This window comes from Stegostoma tigrinum, chromosome 29, assembly GCF_030684315.1.
Source record: "Stegostoma tigrinum isolate sSteTig4 chromosome 29, sSteTig4.hap1, whole genome shotgun sequence".
Lineage (NCBI taxonomy): Eukaryota > Metazoa > Chordata > Chondrichthyes > Orectolobiformes > Stegostomatidae > Stegostoma > Stegostoma tigrinum.
In genome coordinates, this window is record NC_081382.1 from 31644700 (window position 1) to 31659630 (window position 14931).

The 14931-nt window shown below is 43.1% G+C and overlaps 1 protein-coding gene across 2 annotated transcripts in view; it reads right to left on the bottom strand.

The window, feature by feature from the left end:
- The window catches only part of c5 (complement component 5), a 123232-nt gene that overhangs the window by 68504 nt on the left and 39797 nt on the right, over nucleotides 1–14931 (bottom strand). For both annotated transcript variants that reach the window (XM_059638287.1, XM_059638286.1), the window contains exons 13-17: nucleotides 11057–11266; nucleotides 9416–9565; nucleotides 3884–4013; nucleotides 1602–1670; nucleotides 399–596 (exon numbers count right to left, since the gene is read on the bottom strand). In XM_059638287.1, the coding sequence (XP_059494270.1) occupies nucleotides 399–596; nucleotides 1602–1670; nucleotides 3884–4013; nucleotides 9416–9565; nucleotides 11057–11266 (757 nt within the window). The remainder of the gene's footprint in view (nucleotides 1–398; nucleotides 597–1601; nucleotides 1671–3883; nucleotides 4014–9415; nucleotides 9566–11056; nucleotides 11267–14931) is intronic.

Genomic DNA, 14931 nt, shown 5'->3' on the forward strand with positions numbered 1-14931 from the left:
GTATCAACGGTTTCTCAGTAGAGGTCAATACTGTGACGACATGCAGTTCAAGATGAACCAGACTGTTAGACATGCAGAAAAGTCTGGGGTTTTGGCAGGGCCAGGCTTATAAACATTGGCAAATGTTGTGGAGGGATACATTTGCATTGGGGAAGAACTACCTTGGAGAGAGTTTCTCCACTAGGCACATTGTGCCTGATGAGGAGGAAGCTCATTTAGTCTGCAATGTTTTGAAAACCATTGGAGGCTGGTAGGAAACGAACCATTGAATCTGATTTTATGCCCCAGCCATCTGCCAGGTGGCTCCAGTGGTTAATTCCATCCCTAAGAGCAGTGTTTCATTTCCCAATTTAATCAGGTATGCAGGAAAATTAATCTTTTGTTATTTGAAGACTTACCCATTCGTCCCAATGTCAGGTCATTTTCAGATTTCAAACGTAATGTTTGCGCAAAATTGCAGCATTCTAAAAATATTGTTCTGCATGGATCAGGTAACTTGATTCTACTTGCTCGTTCAGTGCATGAGTGACTGAGAGGATAGTTCTTCATTCCATCCATACAACATTTCTGATCAAGAGGACTTGTAAATCTGGCTACTAGCAATAAACAAAACAAACAAGTTTGAAACCAATCGTTTCTCTTGAGATGCACACAGCATTTTCAAAAGAAAGCAATTTAAAAATCAGTTATGTACGTAAATTGCTGCAGGCTCCAAATGCTCTGATAAGCTTAGATGGTCTTTTAAACATCTGAAAACAATGTGATGGTTTTAATGTTGGCCACTTGACGGGAAGAGGTAGGGCAAATAGAATCTCCTGGGGACATTTAACTGTCAATCCTCTTCTTACAGTCTTTAACTTTAATCTGCACTGATCGTTATTACCCTTGTTTTCTCAAAATTTATTCATATTGTACAATAACAGTTCTAGGTTAAACTGCATGAAGGCTCTAAGGTAAAGAGACCCACCAATAAGATTCTGAAATATAGACCAACTGGTTCTCAAGGTCAATACTGATCTTTGCTCACAAAACCATCTTAGCTAAGGGTCCAATAGCAGCAAAAAAATGGAATGAAGAGCTTAGGGAGCTTTAGAAGGTAAATGATTTTGTGAAACAGTGCTTGGACGGGAGAGAGGAAGGGGCCATTACAAATCCTCTCCCTCCACTAGAGCGGACATCAAGGCATTTATCTTCTGCTGGTACCTCCCACATCATGGGCTGGGGGAGGAGGAGGGCAGAAGGAAAGTCTTCTGTATACCGAGGCCCTGTTATGCTCAAGTGCAGATAGCAGGCAGGGAAACAGTGAGAAGCAAAGGTCTAAGTAGGGCAAAATTATGATGAAGTTCATGAGGTGCAGAGATCACATGACATAAGTTTGTATTCTCTTATTCTCATTTGGGTTTATGAGGAGAATGCCACATTTACCTCTAGGCTCATGCAATTAGGTGAGATACTGGATGGATGCCAAGGCACATATAATATTGCACCCAATATGGGGAAGCACCATCCAGAGGAAATTGAATTCCAGTGGAATATTTACCAACAGAAAGGGACAATGCTTAGTATCAACTAAAAATTATTCAATTTTAAAATGGCCTTACCTTTCTTCCGTATTTCAGCCATAATCTTCAAATCTCGTTTTGGCCTCAAAATTACATCACATTTTGCATCTGTTAAAATAAGGACAGAGCCTTAGTTATAAAACTTTTACATGGTACATACTTTATTTTTGCATCTGAGTGAATTATTTCACTTTATGGGAAAGCTAATGTAATAAATAATGGGTTACATTGGAAAGATTTAACATTCTGAACTTACATTGCTGTCTTTAATAGTAATTCACGGAAGAGAATTTATATTCCCCATAGCCAGGATGGCAGGCAGGGGTGCCAATAAAACTCTGCAGGTGAGTCTGCCACCTGCCTAGCTGCCCAGATCTGACCTTACCATGAATTTTCAGACAACTGCATTCTTGAGGGCAACTTATTTGCTGTCACACCAATTGAAACCAACTAATGGTCACTTCAAAGAACATTAGAACATAAGAGGAAGGGTTACGACCTGAAACATTAACTCTGATTTCTCTCCACAGATGATACCAGAACTGCTGAGCTTTTCTAGCAATTACTGTTTTTATTTCTCATTTATAGCAACCACAGTTCTTTTGGTTTTTATAAGAAATAGGAGCAGGAGACGGCCATCTGGCCCCTTTAGCTGGCTCCACCATTCCACAAGATCATGGCTGATCTTTAGGTAGACTCAGCTCCATTTAATTGCCCACACACCATAACCCTTAGCTCCTTTACTATTCAAAGATCTAACTATCTTTGCCTTAAAAACATTCAACAAGGTAGCCTCAATTAATTCACTGGGTAGGAATTCCATAGATTCACAACCCTTTGGGTGAAGAAATTTCTCCTCAAATCAGTCCTAAATCTGCTTCCCCTTATTTTTAAGCTATGTCCCCTAGTTCTAGTTTCACCCACCAGTGGAAACAAACTTTCTGCTTCTGTCTTATCTATTCCCTTCATAAATTTATGCATTTCCATAAGCTCTCTCCTCAATCTTCTTAGTTCCAATGAATACAGTCCCAGTCTACTCAATCTCTCCTCACAAGTCAACCCTCTCAACTCTGTAATCAACCTAGTGAATCTCCTCTGCAGCCCCTCCAGTGCCTGCAAATCCTTTCTCAAGTAAGGCAACATCCTACTTCAGCCAGCAGGATGCCATCAGCAATGTGAGGTGGTGTTGGTGGGGAGCAAGCACATTATCCTTCTTTGATCTTGGACAGGAAAGGGGAGAGTGTAGCTTTAATGGCTCCCCATCTATAATCAGGTACGTCCCACAAAGTCTAACTCTCCCATATATGCTGTTTCCCTTGGCTTTTACACCCCGGTCCTCACCCACTTCATCCCTAGCCCCTAGGGATTCCATCCTTATTTTGGAGAGTAGATTTACCTTTCATCCAGCCCTCAGTGCTTTGTTCAATGACTGATTTCAGTACTGATATTGGCAATCACACATGGTGGCATTATTGGACCAGTGATAGCTGGCATTGACAGGGTTTCCTCATCAGATGGTGTGGGGAGACACAGTTCCAGTGAATTCACTCTCTTACAGGTGTGAAATAGCTTTCCAGGGTAGGGCTAGTTTCATACCAATGTTTTTATTAGCAGAGTTGAAATTCTGGCCATGTTTTCAGATTTGGCTCAGTGGTAACTATAAGGTCATGCTTCCATTCCAGGGAGCTCATGATCTTGGTTACCACAAAGGGAATGCTACATTATTGAAGGTATTACCTTTCAGATATGAAATCGTCTGTTTTTTTTTCAATAAGGGCTTGACAGGCCAAATGGCATACTTCTGACCCTATTTTGAAGTTTCTCAGAAGGATGTAAAATGTCCCATGTGAAGAGAGGCTCTTTTTGTCCAAGCTGATTGCTTTTCCATAGAACCTGTCTCTGACAAATTTGCTTTGTGCAAATTGCTGCTAAGATACTCTGCGCCACAATACAGTGTACATTTTGAAAGTATTTGTCTGGTTGTGATGCACTGTTGAGTGTGTGAATTTGTGAAAGGTGCTAATGTGAATGCAAGTTCTTTCCTATCCCTGTCCAAAAACTTGAATAATCTGTGCTGAAGAAGCTAATCTCAGTCAGGTTGCAGAAGGAGCTCATTACCAATTTCTTTCTTCCAGCGAACAGGAAAACTTTTCAGGATTTCAATTCCTGATTGTCATTTAGAAATTCCTACATTCAGCATTTCCAAGATATATAACCTTCTGAATCATGGGACAATACTCGTTTAGATGACTGTACATATTTGTTTTAATTGTTTAATTGCATGTTTTAATTATAATTTCTTAATTCTATTGCATTGTGACCTGTATCTGGCAAAGCTTTAGCATTAGCATTGGTCAGAAACATCAGCCCGGCTCTGCTGAACACATCAGCATTATTTCTCCCTGCTCCAGCTCCACATCCAAGATCATGCTTTTCAGCATCAAGAAGTACCTGCACGAAGAACAGCAGTAGTTACTTAATGTGAATATTAATTTTCCTGTACCGCATACAAATCCAAAAAGTAACTTTTCATCTGGTTGTTGACTTTATTCTAATACTAGCCCGGCTGATCATCCATCCTTAAAGTGTTCCTCCCCTAACCTTCCTTTTAATCCAATACATTACTTTCAGCCTAGGCTCAAGATCATGAATTTCTTCTTGGAATTTAATATTGGTGAATGGAGAACCAGTGAGAAACTATTGTCTCCAATGGAGAAGATCCTCTCTAATCAAGTGCTCATCAAGACTTAACTGGAAAGCAGGAGATCATCTCCAGGAATCTGAACTCCTCCCTGTGTGATTAAAGGCTGGCAGCTTTCCATAGCCATTCAGCATCACCAACAACAGTGACTCCTACTGGGAACGTCCCTATCAGAGACTGAGGATCAAGAACTGGGTTTGTTGTGAAGGAGTTATTGGCTCAGGAAGAAAGAACAGATTGGAAGAATGGCTTCAATTAACATCCAGGTGGGAAGGCAGTCTACAAGCCTAGATACATATCAGGTGGAGGTGTTAGGACAAAGATTCTTCCAACCTGGGAAAAAGCTTCTGACTGTCCAATCTGTCCATGCCCTTCATGCTCTTGTAGACCTCTATCAAGTACCTCCTCAACCTCTGTCATTCCGGTGAGAACAACCCAAGTTTCTCCAACCTCTCCTCAGAGCTAATGTCCTCCATACCAGGCAACATCCTGGTAAATCTTTCCTGTGCTCTCTCCAAAACCACCACATCCTCTGGCAATGTGGCAACCAGAATTGAACACAATATTCCAAATGTGGCCTAACTAAGGTTCTATAAAACTACAACATTACCTGCCAATTTTTAAGCTCAATGCCACGGCTGATGAAGGCAAGCATGCCATATGCCTTGTTGACTACCTTTTCCACCTGTGGTGCCATTTTCAGTGACCTGTGTACCTGTACACCCAGATCACACTGCCTATCAGTACGCTTAAGGATTCTGCCATTTACTATATATTTTCCATCTGGATTAGACCTTCCAAAATGCATTATTTCACATTTTTCTGGATTACACTCCATCTACCATCTCTCTGCCCAAGTCACCAACTGATCTATATCCTGCTGTATCCTTTGATGGTCCTCATCGCTATCCGCAATTCCACCCACATTTGTGTCATCGGCAATTTACTTATCAGACCAATTACATTCTCCTCCAAATCATTTATATACATTACAAATAGCAAAGGCCCCAATACTAATCCCTGAGGAAAGCCACTAGTCACAGCTCTCCATTCAAAAACACACCCTTCCACTGCTACCCTCTGTCTTCTAAGACCGAGCCAGTTTTTTTATCCATCTTGCAAGCTCACTTTCTGATGACTTAACCTTCTGTATCAGCCGGCCATGAGGGACCTTCTCAAAGGCCTTACTGAAGTCCATGTAGTCAACATCTACTGCCTTACCGTCATCAAAAAACTCAAACAAGTTAATGAAACACGAGCTCCCCTTCACAAAACCATGTTGCCTCTCGCTAATACGCCCAGATGGCTGTAAATCCTGTCTCGAAGAATCCTCTCCAATAATTTCCCTACCACTGACGTAAGGCCCACTGGCCTGTAATTAGCTGGATTATCCTTCCCACCTTTCTTAAACAAAGGAACAACATTGACCATTCTCCAATCCTTGGGGACGTCCCCTGTAGCTAGTGAGGATACAAATATTTCCCTCAAGACCCCAACAATTTCCTCCCTTAGTTCTCTCAGTATTCTGGGGTATGTCCCATTAGGTCCTGGGGACTTGTCTACCCCAATGTTTTTCAAGACCCCCAATACCTCCTCCCTTTTGTTCTCAACATGACCCAAACTATCTACACACCCTTTCCCAAGCTAATCATCCACCAAGTCCTTCTCTATGGTGAATACTGACACAAATACTCATTTAATACTGCACTCATTTCCTCTGGCTCCACACATAAATTCTATTCCCTGTCCTTGAGTGGGCCAACTCTCTGGTTAAGGTCCTGTTCAACTAAATGCCATTACTTTCTCCCATCATTAGGTGTTGGGGCTAGAAGGGGAAGGAGAGGAAAAGAAGGAGGAGTGTTACATTTCCTATGCTTTTCTATCCCTTTCTGAAAACCCATTTATGACGAACATTTTGGTCACCCTCTCTAATCTCACCTTCTTAGGTTTGCTTATTTGTGATTATGCTTGTGTGAACTACCTAGCAATATTGTTCTATGCTAAAAGTGTTACATAACTGCAAGTTGCTATTTTTAATAACTTCTACCTAGGTAGAAGCAGAAAGGCTATTCTTTGACACCTCGTTCTGCTGCATCCTGGGCCATTAGCGCACTACCAAACATCAAACTATTGTCTCCAGGACAGTCACTGATCTCATCTCCTCTGAACAGCTTCCCTCCAAGACTTCCAGTCTCACTTTCTCCAATCCCACGTAGCTGCTTCTACTTCTCTCCCAAAATCAATCAAAGCTGAACTCCTTTGCTAGACCAATTCTTCCAACCAGTTCCTGACACTCTAAACTGATTTCTTTTAATCGCGACTATATTTTTCTTCTCTTGTCCAATCTCTTCCTAGTATATCCATAATTCTTTCAATATCCAACTTCACGTCAAAAGTTTCCAGTTTCCTGGCCCTATCTTCTCTTCACCATAGATGTGCAATCCCTCTGAAGTTGTGTGCACAGCCCAAATCATTATGGAAGCTAACCTCCAATCAATGGAATCCATTTACACTTCTCGTTGCCACGAAAAGGCTTTCAACATCATCAAAGACCCCTCCCATCCAGAAAATGCTCTCTGCCAACCCCTTCTGTCAGGCAGAAGCTTAAGCCCATGCACCAACTGGTTTAAGAACAGCTTCTTCTCTGCTGTTATCAGATTGCTGACTAGATCTCTCTAACTTGAAATAATATTGATCTTACTTTGTGTAACTGTAACCTGTATGCCCCACTCTGTCTAAGCACTCTATGATCTGTATGATAATAAAATGTGAAGCTGGATGAACACAGCAGGCCAAGCAGCATCTCAGGAGCACAAAAGCTGACGTTTCGGGCCTAGACCCTTCATCAGAGAGGGGGATGGGGAGAGGGAACTGGAATAAATAGGGAGAGAGGGGGAGGCAGAGCGAAGATGGAGAGTAAAGAAGATAGGTGGAGAGAGTATAGGTGGGGAGGTAGGGAGGGGATAGGTCAGTCCAGGAAAGACGGACAGGTCAAGGAGGTGGGATGAGGTTAGTAGGTAGATGGGGGTGCGGCTTGGGGTGGGAGGAAGGGATGGGTGAGAGGAAGAACTGATTAGGGAGGCAGAGACAGGTTGGACTGGTTTTGGGATGCAGTGGGTGGGGGGGGAAGGAGCTGGGCTGGTTGTGTAGTGCAGTGGGGGGAGGGGACGTACTGGGCTGGTTTAGGGATGCAGTAGGGGAAGGGGAGATTTTGAAACTGGTGAAGTCCACATTGATACCATATGGCTGCAGGGTTCCCAGGCGGAATATGAGTTGCTGTTCCTGCAACCTTCGGGTGGCATCATTGTGGCAGTGCAGGAGACCCATGATGGACATGTCATCTAGAGAATGGGAGGGGGAGTGGAAATGGTTGGCGACTGGGAGGTGCAGTTGTTTGTTGCGAACTGAGCGGAGGTGTTCTGCAAAGCGGTCCCCAAGCCTCCGTTTGGTTTCCCCAATGTAGAGGAAGCCGCACCGGGTCCTCCCAGTCGCCAACCATTTCCACTCCCCCTCCCATTCTCTAGATGACATGTCCATCATGGGCCTCCTGCACTGCCACAATGATGCCACCCGAAGGTTGCAGGAACAGCAACTCATATTCCGCCTGGGAACCCTGCAGCCATATGGTATCAATGTGGACTTCACCAGTTTCAAAATCTCCCCTTCCCCTACTGCATCCCTAAACCAGCCCAGTACGTCCCCTCCCCCCACTGCACTACACAACCAGCCCAGCTCCTCGCCCCCACCCACTGCATCCCAAAACCAGTCCAACCTGTCTCTGCCTCCCTAATCGGTTCTTCCTCTCACCCATCCCTTCCTCCCAAACCAAGCCGCACCCCCAGCTACCTACTAACCTCATCCCACCTCCTTGACCTGTCCGTCTTCCCTGGACTGACCTATCCCCTCCCTACCTCCCCACCTATCTTCTTTTCTCTCCATCTTCGGTCCGCCTCCCCCTCTCTCCCTATTTATTCCAGTCCCCTCTCCCCATCCCCCTCTCTGATGAAGGGTCTAGGCCCGAAACGTCAGCTTTTGTGCTCCTGAGATGCTGCTTGGCCTGCTGTGTTCATCCAGCTTCACATTTTATTATCTTGGAATTCTCCAGCATCTGCAGTTCCCATTATCTATGATCTGTATGTCCTTGTTTGCTATAATCTGCCTGTACTGCTCGTAAAACAAAACTTTTCACTGTACTTACATGCACGTGACTACAATAAATCAAATCAGACCAACTAAACATCCAAGGCTCAACAGGACAGCCTGAGATGGAGATCCAAACAGTCCCCATTCCCCTCCACATTCCTCTGATTGGCAAACCTGTGCTCATGTTGAACAAATTCTCTATCAACTCCAATCACTACCTCCAAATAAGGGGCATTACTATGGGTAACCGTATCATTCCTAGCTATGCATGCTTTGTTTGTAAGAAGTGTGCAACATTTCTGGTTCAAGTCTTACTAGGCCCCTTTCTCATCTCTTCTTTCTGGTACATTGATGATTGTGTTGGTGCCACTGCCTGCTCTCACCTTGAACTGGAAACCTTAATTGAATCTTTGATATGCAATTTCTACATGGCTCTCATTTTCACTTGGCCATCTTTGATTCTTCCCTTGACCTTGACCTCTCAGTTTCCATTTCTAGGGAAAGGCTATCCGTTGATATTCACTACAAGCCACAAACTTTCAAGACCATTTTGACCATATCTCCTTATATCCCAACCCATTTTCTGTTTTTATTTTAGAATTGTCCATCATGGAGTTTATATAATGTGGGAACAAACTGCAGCTTGTCCATAATAGTTGATGTGCATCAGGTGTTATAGAGGAAGCTTTTGTAATTCCCTTCACTGGAAATGGAAGTAGTTGATGCCATTTGCCCAATGTAAGCAGATAGTCTATCAAGCAAGCACAGTGGAAATGGTAAAGTCTGTAATGGTCAGATTTAAGTTCCATGAGCCAATTTATCTATTTTGATTTTTAATCATAAATGTATGACAATTATTTATGCAAGTTACATGAATTATTTCTACCACTAACTTATACATGACCTTGTTTAATACATTTACTTTAATAATCCCCACAAACAAGTTAGACTTTATATATAAGTTATTTCGTGTGGATTAGTAGTTTTTAAGATGTGAAAGTGACTTAACTTTTTCAATCAAGAGCTTGCTTCCTTTTCGTATTGCATACACAGCAGTATCAATGGAAGATAGTGCAACGAGTGAATTTGGTTGAGCGCTAATTCTTAAATTCATTTGGCTACCTGGTTTATAGACAGCAGAATCTGTACTCAGTAGAATCTGTGAACATAAAATACAACATATTCAACTCTTCATTTGGAGATGATTCCTGCTCAGTTGAAGTACTGAGACTTTATTTGTTTCAGAGAATACTTATAATATTCTGTACAATACAAATACATCAAAAACTGAAACACAGTTAGTCAGACCCCTCTATTCCACAGGTACAGTTTTAAGATCTAGGACTGCCTGAACATTCTTGATTGTAACCAGTCAGTTTTTAGTCAGCCACCGATTAAACAATCCTCCAAGACAGAAAAACGTTTTACCTTAGAAAATATGAGAAAAACATGTCAACCTCCATTTTACATGATAAACTTAGTTCATATAGTAGAACAATGGTTTGAAAAGATACTACTGAAAATGTGAAGTGTGTTCATAAATCTTTCCTAAGTATTTATTGCAAGACAAAAATCGGGGAATATTTAAACAAAAGACTCATGCCAAGAGTGTGAATGAGTTATCAATTTTAATGGAGAAAGCAGTCAGGAAGGAGGCAGGAGTAGGCCTAGAAAAGAGTGTTAAGCATTTATAAAATGGAATAGCCAGGTTGCCACACGGGCCTGCACAATATCAACTTTAACTAGGGAAAATGATTGAGGTTTAAAAACAGGTCGTTCAGGGAGAAGAGTAGAGCAGTTTTGAATGGGCTTTCGGCTACTGTTCTCAGAGAATAGAGATAATGGGAACTGCAGATGCTGGAGAATTCCAAGATGATAAAATGTGAGGCTGGATGAACACAGCAGGCCAAGCAGCATCTCAGGAGCACAAAAGCTGACTTTGCGGGCCCAGACCCTTCATCAGAGAGGGGGATGGGGAGAGGGAACTGGAATAAATAGGGAGAGAGGGGGAGGCGGACCGGAGATAGAGAGAAAAGAAGATAGGTGGAGAGAGTATAGGTGGGGAGGTAGGGAGGGGATAGGTCAGTCCAGGAAAGACGGACAGGTCAAGGAGGTGGGATGAGGTTAGTAGGTAGATGGGGGTGCGGCTTGGGGTGGGAGGAAGGGATGGGTGAGAGGAAGAACCGGTTAGGGAGGCAGAGACAGGTTGGACTGGTTTTGGGATGCAGTGGGTGGGGGGGAAGAGCTGGGCTGGTTGTGTGGTGCAGTGGGGGGAGGGGACGAACTGGGCTGGTTTAGGGATGCTGTAGGGGAAGGGGAGATTTTGAAACTGGTGAAGTCCACATTGATACCATTAGGCTGCAGGGTTCCCAGGCGGAATATGAGTTGCTGTTCCTGCAACCTTCAGGTGGCATCATTGTGGCACTGCAGGAGGCCCATGATGGACATGTCATCTAGAGAATGGGAGGGGGAGTGGAAATGGTTTGCGACTGGGAGGTGCAGTTGTTTGTTGCGAACTGAGCGGAGGTGCTCTCAGAGAATACATCAGTTTTAAGGATGCTTGTGTATAGTGCCCTCAACTGGTTGCCACAATCATTATTGTTTAAATGAAGTATAGTCTACTTTGATTGGACACTTTGTTTGAACCCACCTGTTGATTGTTTAAACACTTCTCTTCCACCTCAAACCACAGAGAATCAACAACTAGCTCAGCATTGTTTTCTCCAGTTACCACATAATATGCAATCAAACGTGCAGAAGGAATCATTTCTCTAGTAATGGGAATATTCAGGCTGAAAATCTGGTTGTCAACTGGACGGTCTTTGGTTTCAAATAAAACTATTTTGCCTTTTGATACAACCTGGTTATGATAAAAATAGAAATTCGCAGCTCAGAATATGTTAAAAAAATTTACCTCAATAACAGAGTTATTCAAAACTTCTGATACAATCAAATGTATGTATTCTAATTGTATCACATTTAGTCTCAACTTTATTTCATACTTCAATGAAATTTTGCTGAGACTAAATATAACACGATTGTATTCTTGCTGAGGATGTTTTATTCGATTTAACTCTCTTCTCCTTTGAACTTCTGTTTTCATTTATGTGTTTTCACATATTGGCACTGCGCTATATTGTCACAATAGAACCACTTTTCACAGAAGCTGTCATATAATGTCTAATATTAATCTGTCAAAAATAATTGGTTATTGAAGAGTTATGGTCTTCAACACCAAGCATAAGTGTCTCTATAATTTAATATTTTGTACAATTAATTGCATCCTTGTAAATATAGAAACTAAAATGTTTGCACAGGACACATTCAAAAGTCATTTCTCTACTCCTGATCCAAGTGGCATATTAGACATTGTCTCGGATTAGAACAAAGATCAAAGAAAATTATAGTATAGGAACAGGCCCTTTGGCCCACCAAACCTGCACCAGAATGCTGCCTGTCACAACTAAAACCCCTTACCCTTCCAGAGACTGTATCCCTCTACTCTCATCCTATTCATATATTTGTCAAGACGCCCTTTAGAAGTCACTACTGTATCTGCTTTCACTACCTTCCCTAGCAGCGAGTTTCAGGCACCCACCACACTCTGTGTAAAAAAAACCTCTGTTCTGCTGCCCAAGAAATGATGCAATCCTGGCATGGTGACCTGCTTAACTGAACTTCTAGTCCTAGGTGACACATAAATTTACATATAGTTGGTGTCACGTTCCAGTTTAACAGACAAAATGCAAACTAGGCACACTGTTTATGTAAGTATGATCAGTTGGTTTCCCGTGTACTGATCATGGTGAGTTTGATGCTGTATGCAATGGGCTGAATCTTGTTGATGCAGGGAGTTCTTGTCAGGTGAGAGAGGCAACAAGAGGTTCATATTGCCTTTTCTAGCAATGGCCTGTGATTCAGCAAGCCTATCAGGCACTAGAGAGGCCACCAGCAGGCCTTCACCTGGAATCAAAACCCCCAGGGGCAGAAGTCACGGCCAGCAAAAGCTGTTAGCTGATCCGTGGCAACATTAAAGACGGGGTCATGGTTACTCTTGGATGAACAAAAGAATAATGGAGCATCCAGGATGAAGCGATTTTGCGTTGTGTGCTTATATTTGTGTCCATGTGCACACGCACAGGGTGTGGTGGAGGTGGGTAGTTTGTGGAAGAGGGAATGCTTGGAAGCAAGGACAGGAGATGTCTCCCAATGGGCACACCCTTATCCTGTATTCATCCTTCAAGCAGGAACTCATTGTCTTTGGTCAAGGGACATCCCTGACTGCCTTCAATGTGATAAGCTGTCCACACAATTTTATCAATCAGGCAACTGGATGGCTGTGGGCCCACTTACAGCTGGGCAATTCCAGCAATTGGTCTCAAATTGGAGGCCTGTGACAAGTGGTGTTCCACAGGGATCTGTGCTGGGACCACTGTTGTTTGTGATATATGTAAATGATTTGGAGGAAGGTGTAGGTGGTCTGATCAGCAAGTTTGCAGACGACACTAAGATTGGTGGAGTAGCAGATAGTGAAGGGGACTGTTAGAGATTACAGCAGAATATAGATAGACTGGAGAGTTGGGCAGATAAATGGCAGATGGAGTTCAATCCGGGCAAATGCGAGGTGATGCATTTTGGAAGAACAAGTTCAAGGACGAACTATATAGTAAATGGAAAAGTCCTAGGGAAAATTGATGAACTGAGAGATCTGGGTGTTCAAGTCCATTGTTCCCTGGAGGTGACAACGCAGGTCAGTAGGGTGGTCAAGAAGGCATATGGCATGCTTTCCTTTATTGGACGGGGTATTGAGTACGAGAGTTGGCAAGTCATGTTGCAGTTGGACTTTGGTTCGGCCACATTTGGAATACTGTGTACAGTTCTGGTCGCCACATTACCAAAAGGATGTGGATGCTTTGGAGAGGGTGCAGAGGAGGTTCGCCAGGATGTTACCTGGTATGGAGGGTGCTAGCTATGAAGAGAGGTTGAGTAGATTAGGATTATTTTCATTAGAAAGACGGAGATTGAGGGGGGACCTGATTGAGGTCTACAAAATCATGAGGGGTATAGACAGGGTGGATAGCAAAAAGCTTTTTCCCAGAGTGGGGGACTCAATTACTGGGGGTCATGAGTTCAAAGTGAGAGGAGGAAAGTTTAAGGGAGATATGCGTGGAAAGTTCTTTACACAGAGGGTGGTGGGTGCCTGGAACGCATTGCCAGCGGAGGCGGTAGACGCAGACACGTTAGCGTCTTTTGAGACATATTTGGACAGGTACATGGATGGGCAGGGAGCAAATGGACACATACCCTTAGAAAATAGATGACAGGTTAGACAGAGGATCTTGATCGGTGCAGGCTTGGAGGGCCAAAGGGCCTGTTCCTGTGCTGTAATTTTCTTTGCTCTTTTCTTTGTTCTTTGTTCTTTGTTCAATGACAGTGGGACCATTATGTCATCCTTAATTGGTGACTTATGGGCCTCATTTGGCAGGAGAATGGAAAGGTTGACCACCAGACTTCCTGCCTAGAACTTAATTCTGGTGACCTTACTGTTTCTAATGTCGCCAATTCCAGAAAAAGAAGCTTCCGAGCTTACGATATTTGACTAAAAGTTTCCTTTACTTAGAAGCACACTAAAAGTGATCAGTCCATGTTTGAATGTAGTCAGTCGGTTGATCAAAATGTTGCTTCTATCATTTCTATGCAAGACCATTCAGATTAATCCTGGTTATTTCCATCCTTCAAATATCATTGCTTCAGAGGAGTGTGTTGGTTTGGCCCTTTCAAGTAAAGTGGATGATCAAATGAATGTGGGCTATCTGGGTCAAAACATTACCCACTTGCTTCGGTTAGTATTTTTTTGTGGTTTCACCTTTCACAGTTCTCAATACAATCGAGTATCTGCTTTTGGAATACGTGTCTGCACATCTCAACCATGTATAACAAGCTGGGAGTCTCATGTTGCAGGTACACTTGCTATGTGGATCTCGAGTTTGGGTGACCTCCTGTCTGTGTAGAATCCTTTCCTTCTGGCTATCTAGCAGGACCTGCTGAATTTGTTTGGTTAAATTATGCCCAGTTTTGATTCGTCTGGCACTGCTGGCAAACCATGACCAGCCAATTTGATTGTGTTTGTATTTTTACTTAAGTTATAACTGAAATATCTTGCCACATTGTTTTATGTTTTTAGATCATTAGTTTTGCCTCCTAATTGTTACGATTTTGCTCCAAATTTTTTCTTCTTCTTTTCAGCTTGCTCTGTCCTGTTGTTAGTGTACTTGGGTGGCACGGTGGCTCAGTGGTTAGCACTGCAGCCTCACAGCGTCAGGGACCAGGGTTTGATTCCCATCTCGGGCGACTGTCTGTGTGGAGTTTGCACATTTTCCCCGTGTCTGCGTGGGTTTCCTCCGGGTGCTCCAGTTTCCACCCACAGTCCAAAGATGTGCAGGTTAGGTGGATTGGCCATGCTAAATTGCCCGTAGTCTTCAGGGGTGTGTGGATTATAGGGGGCCGGGTCTGGGTGGGATACTT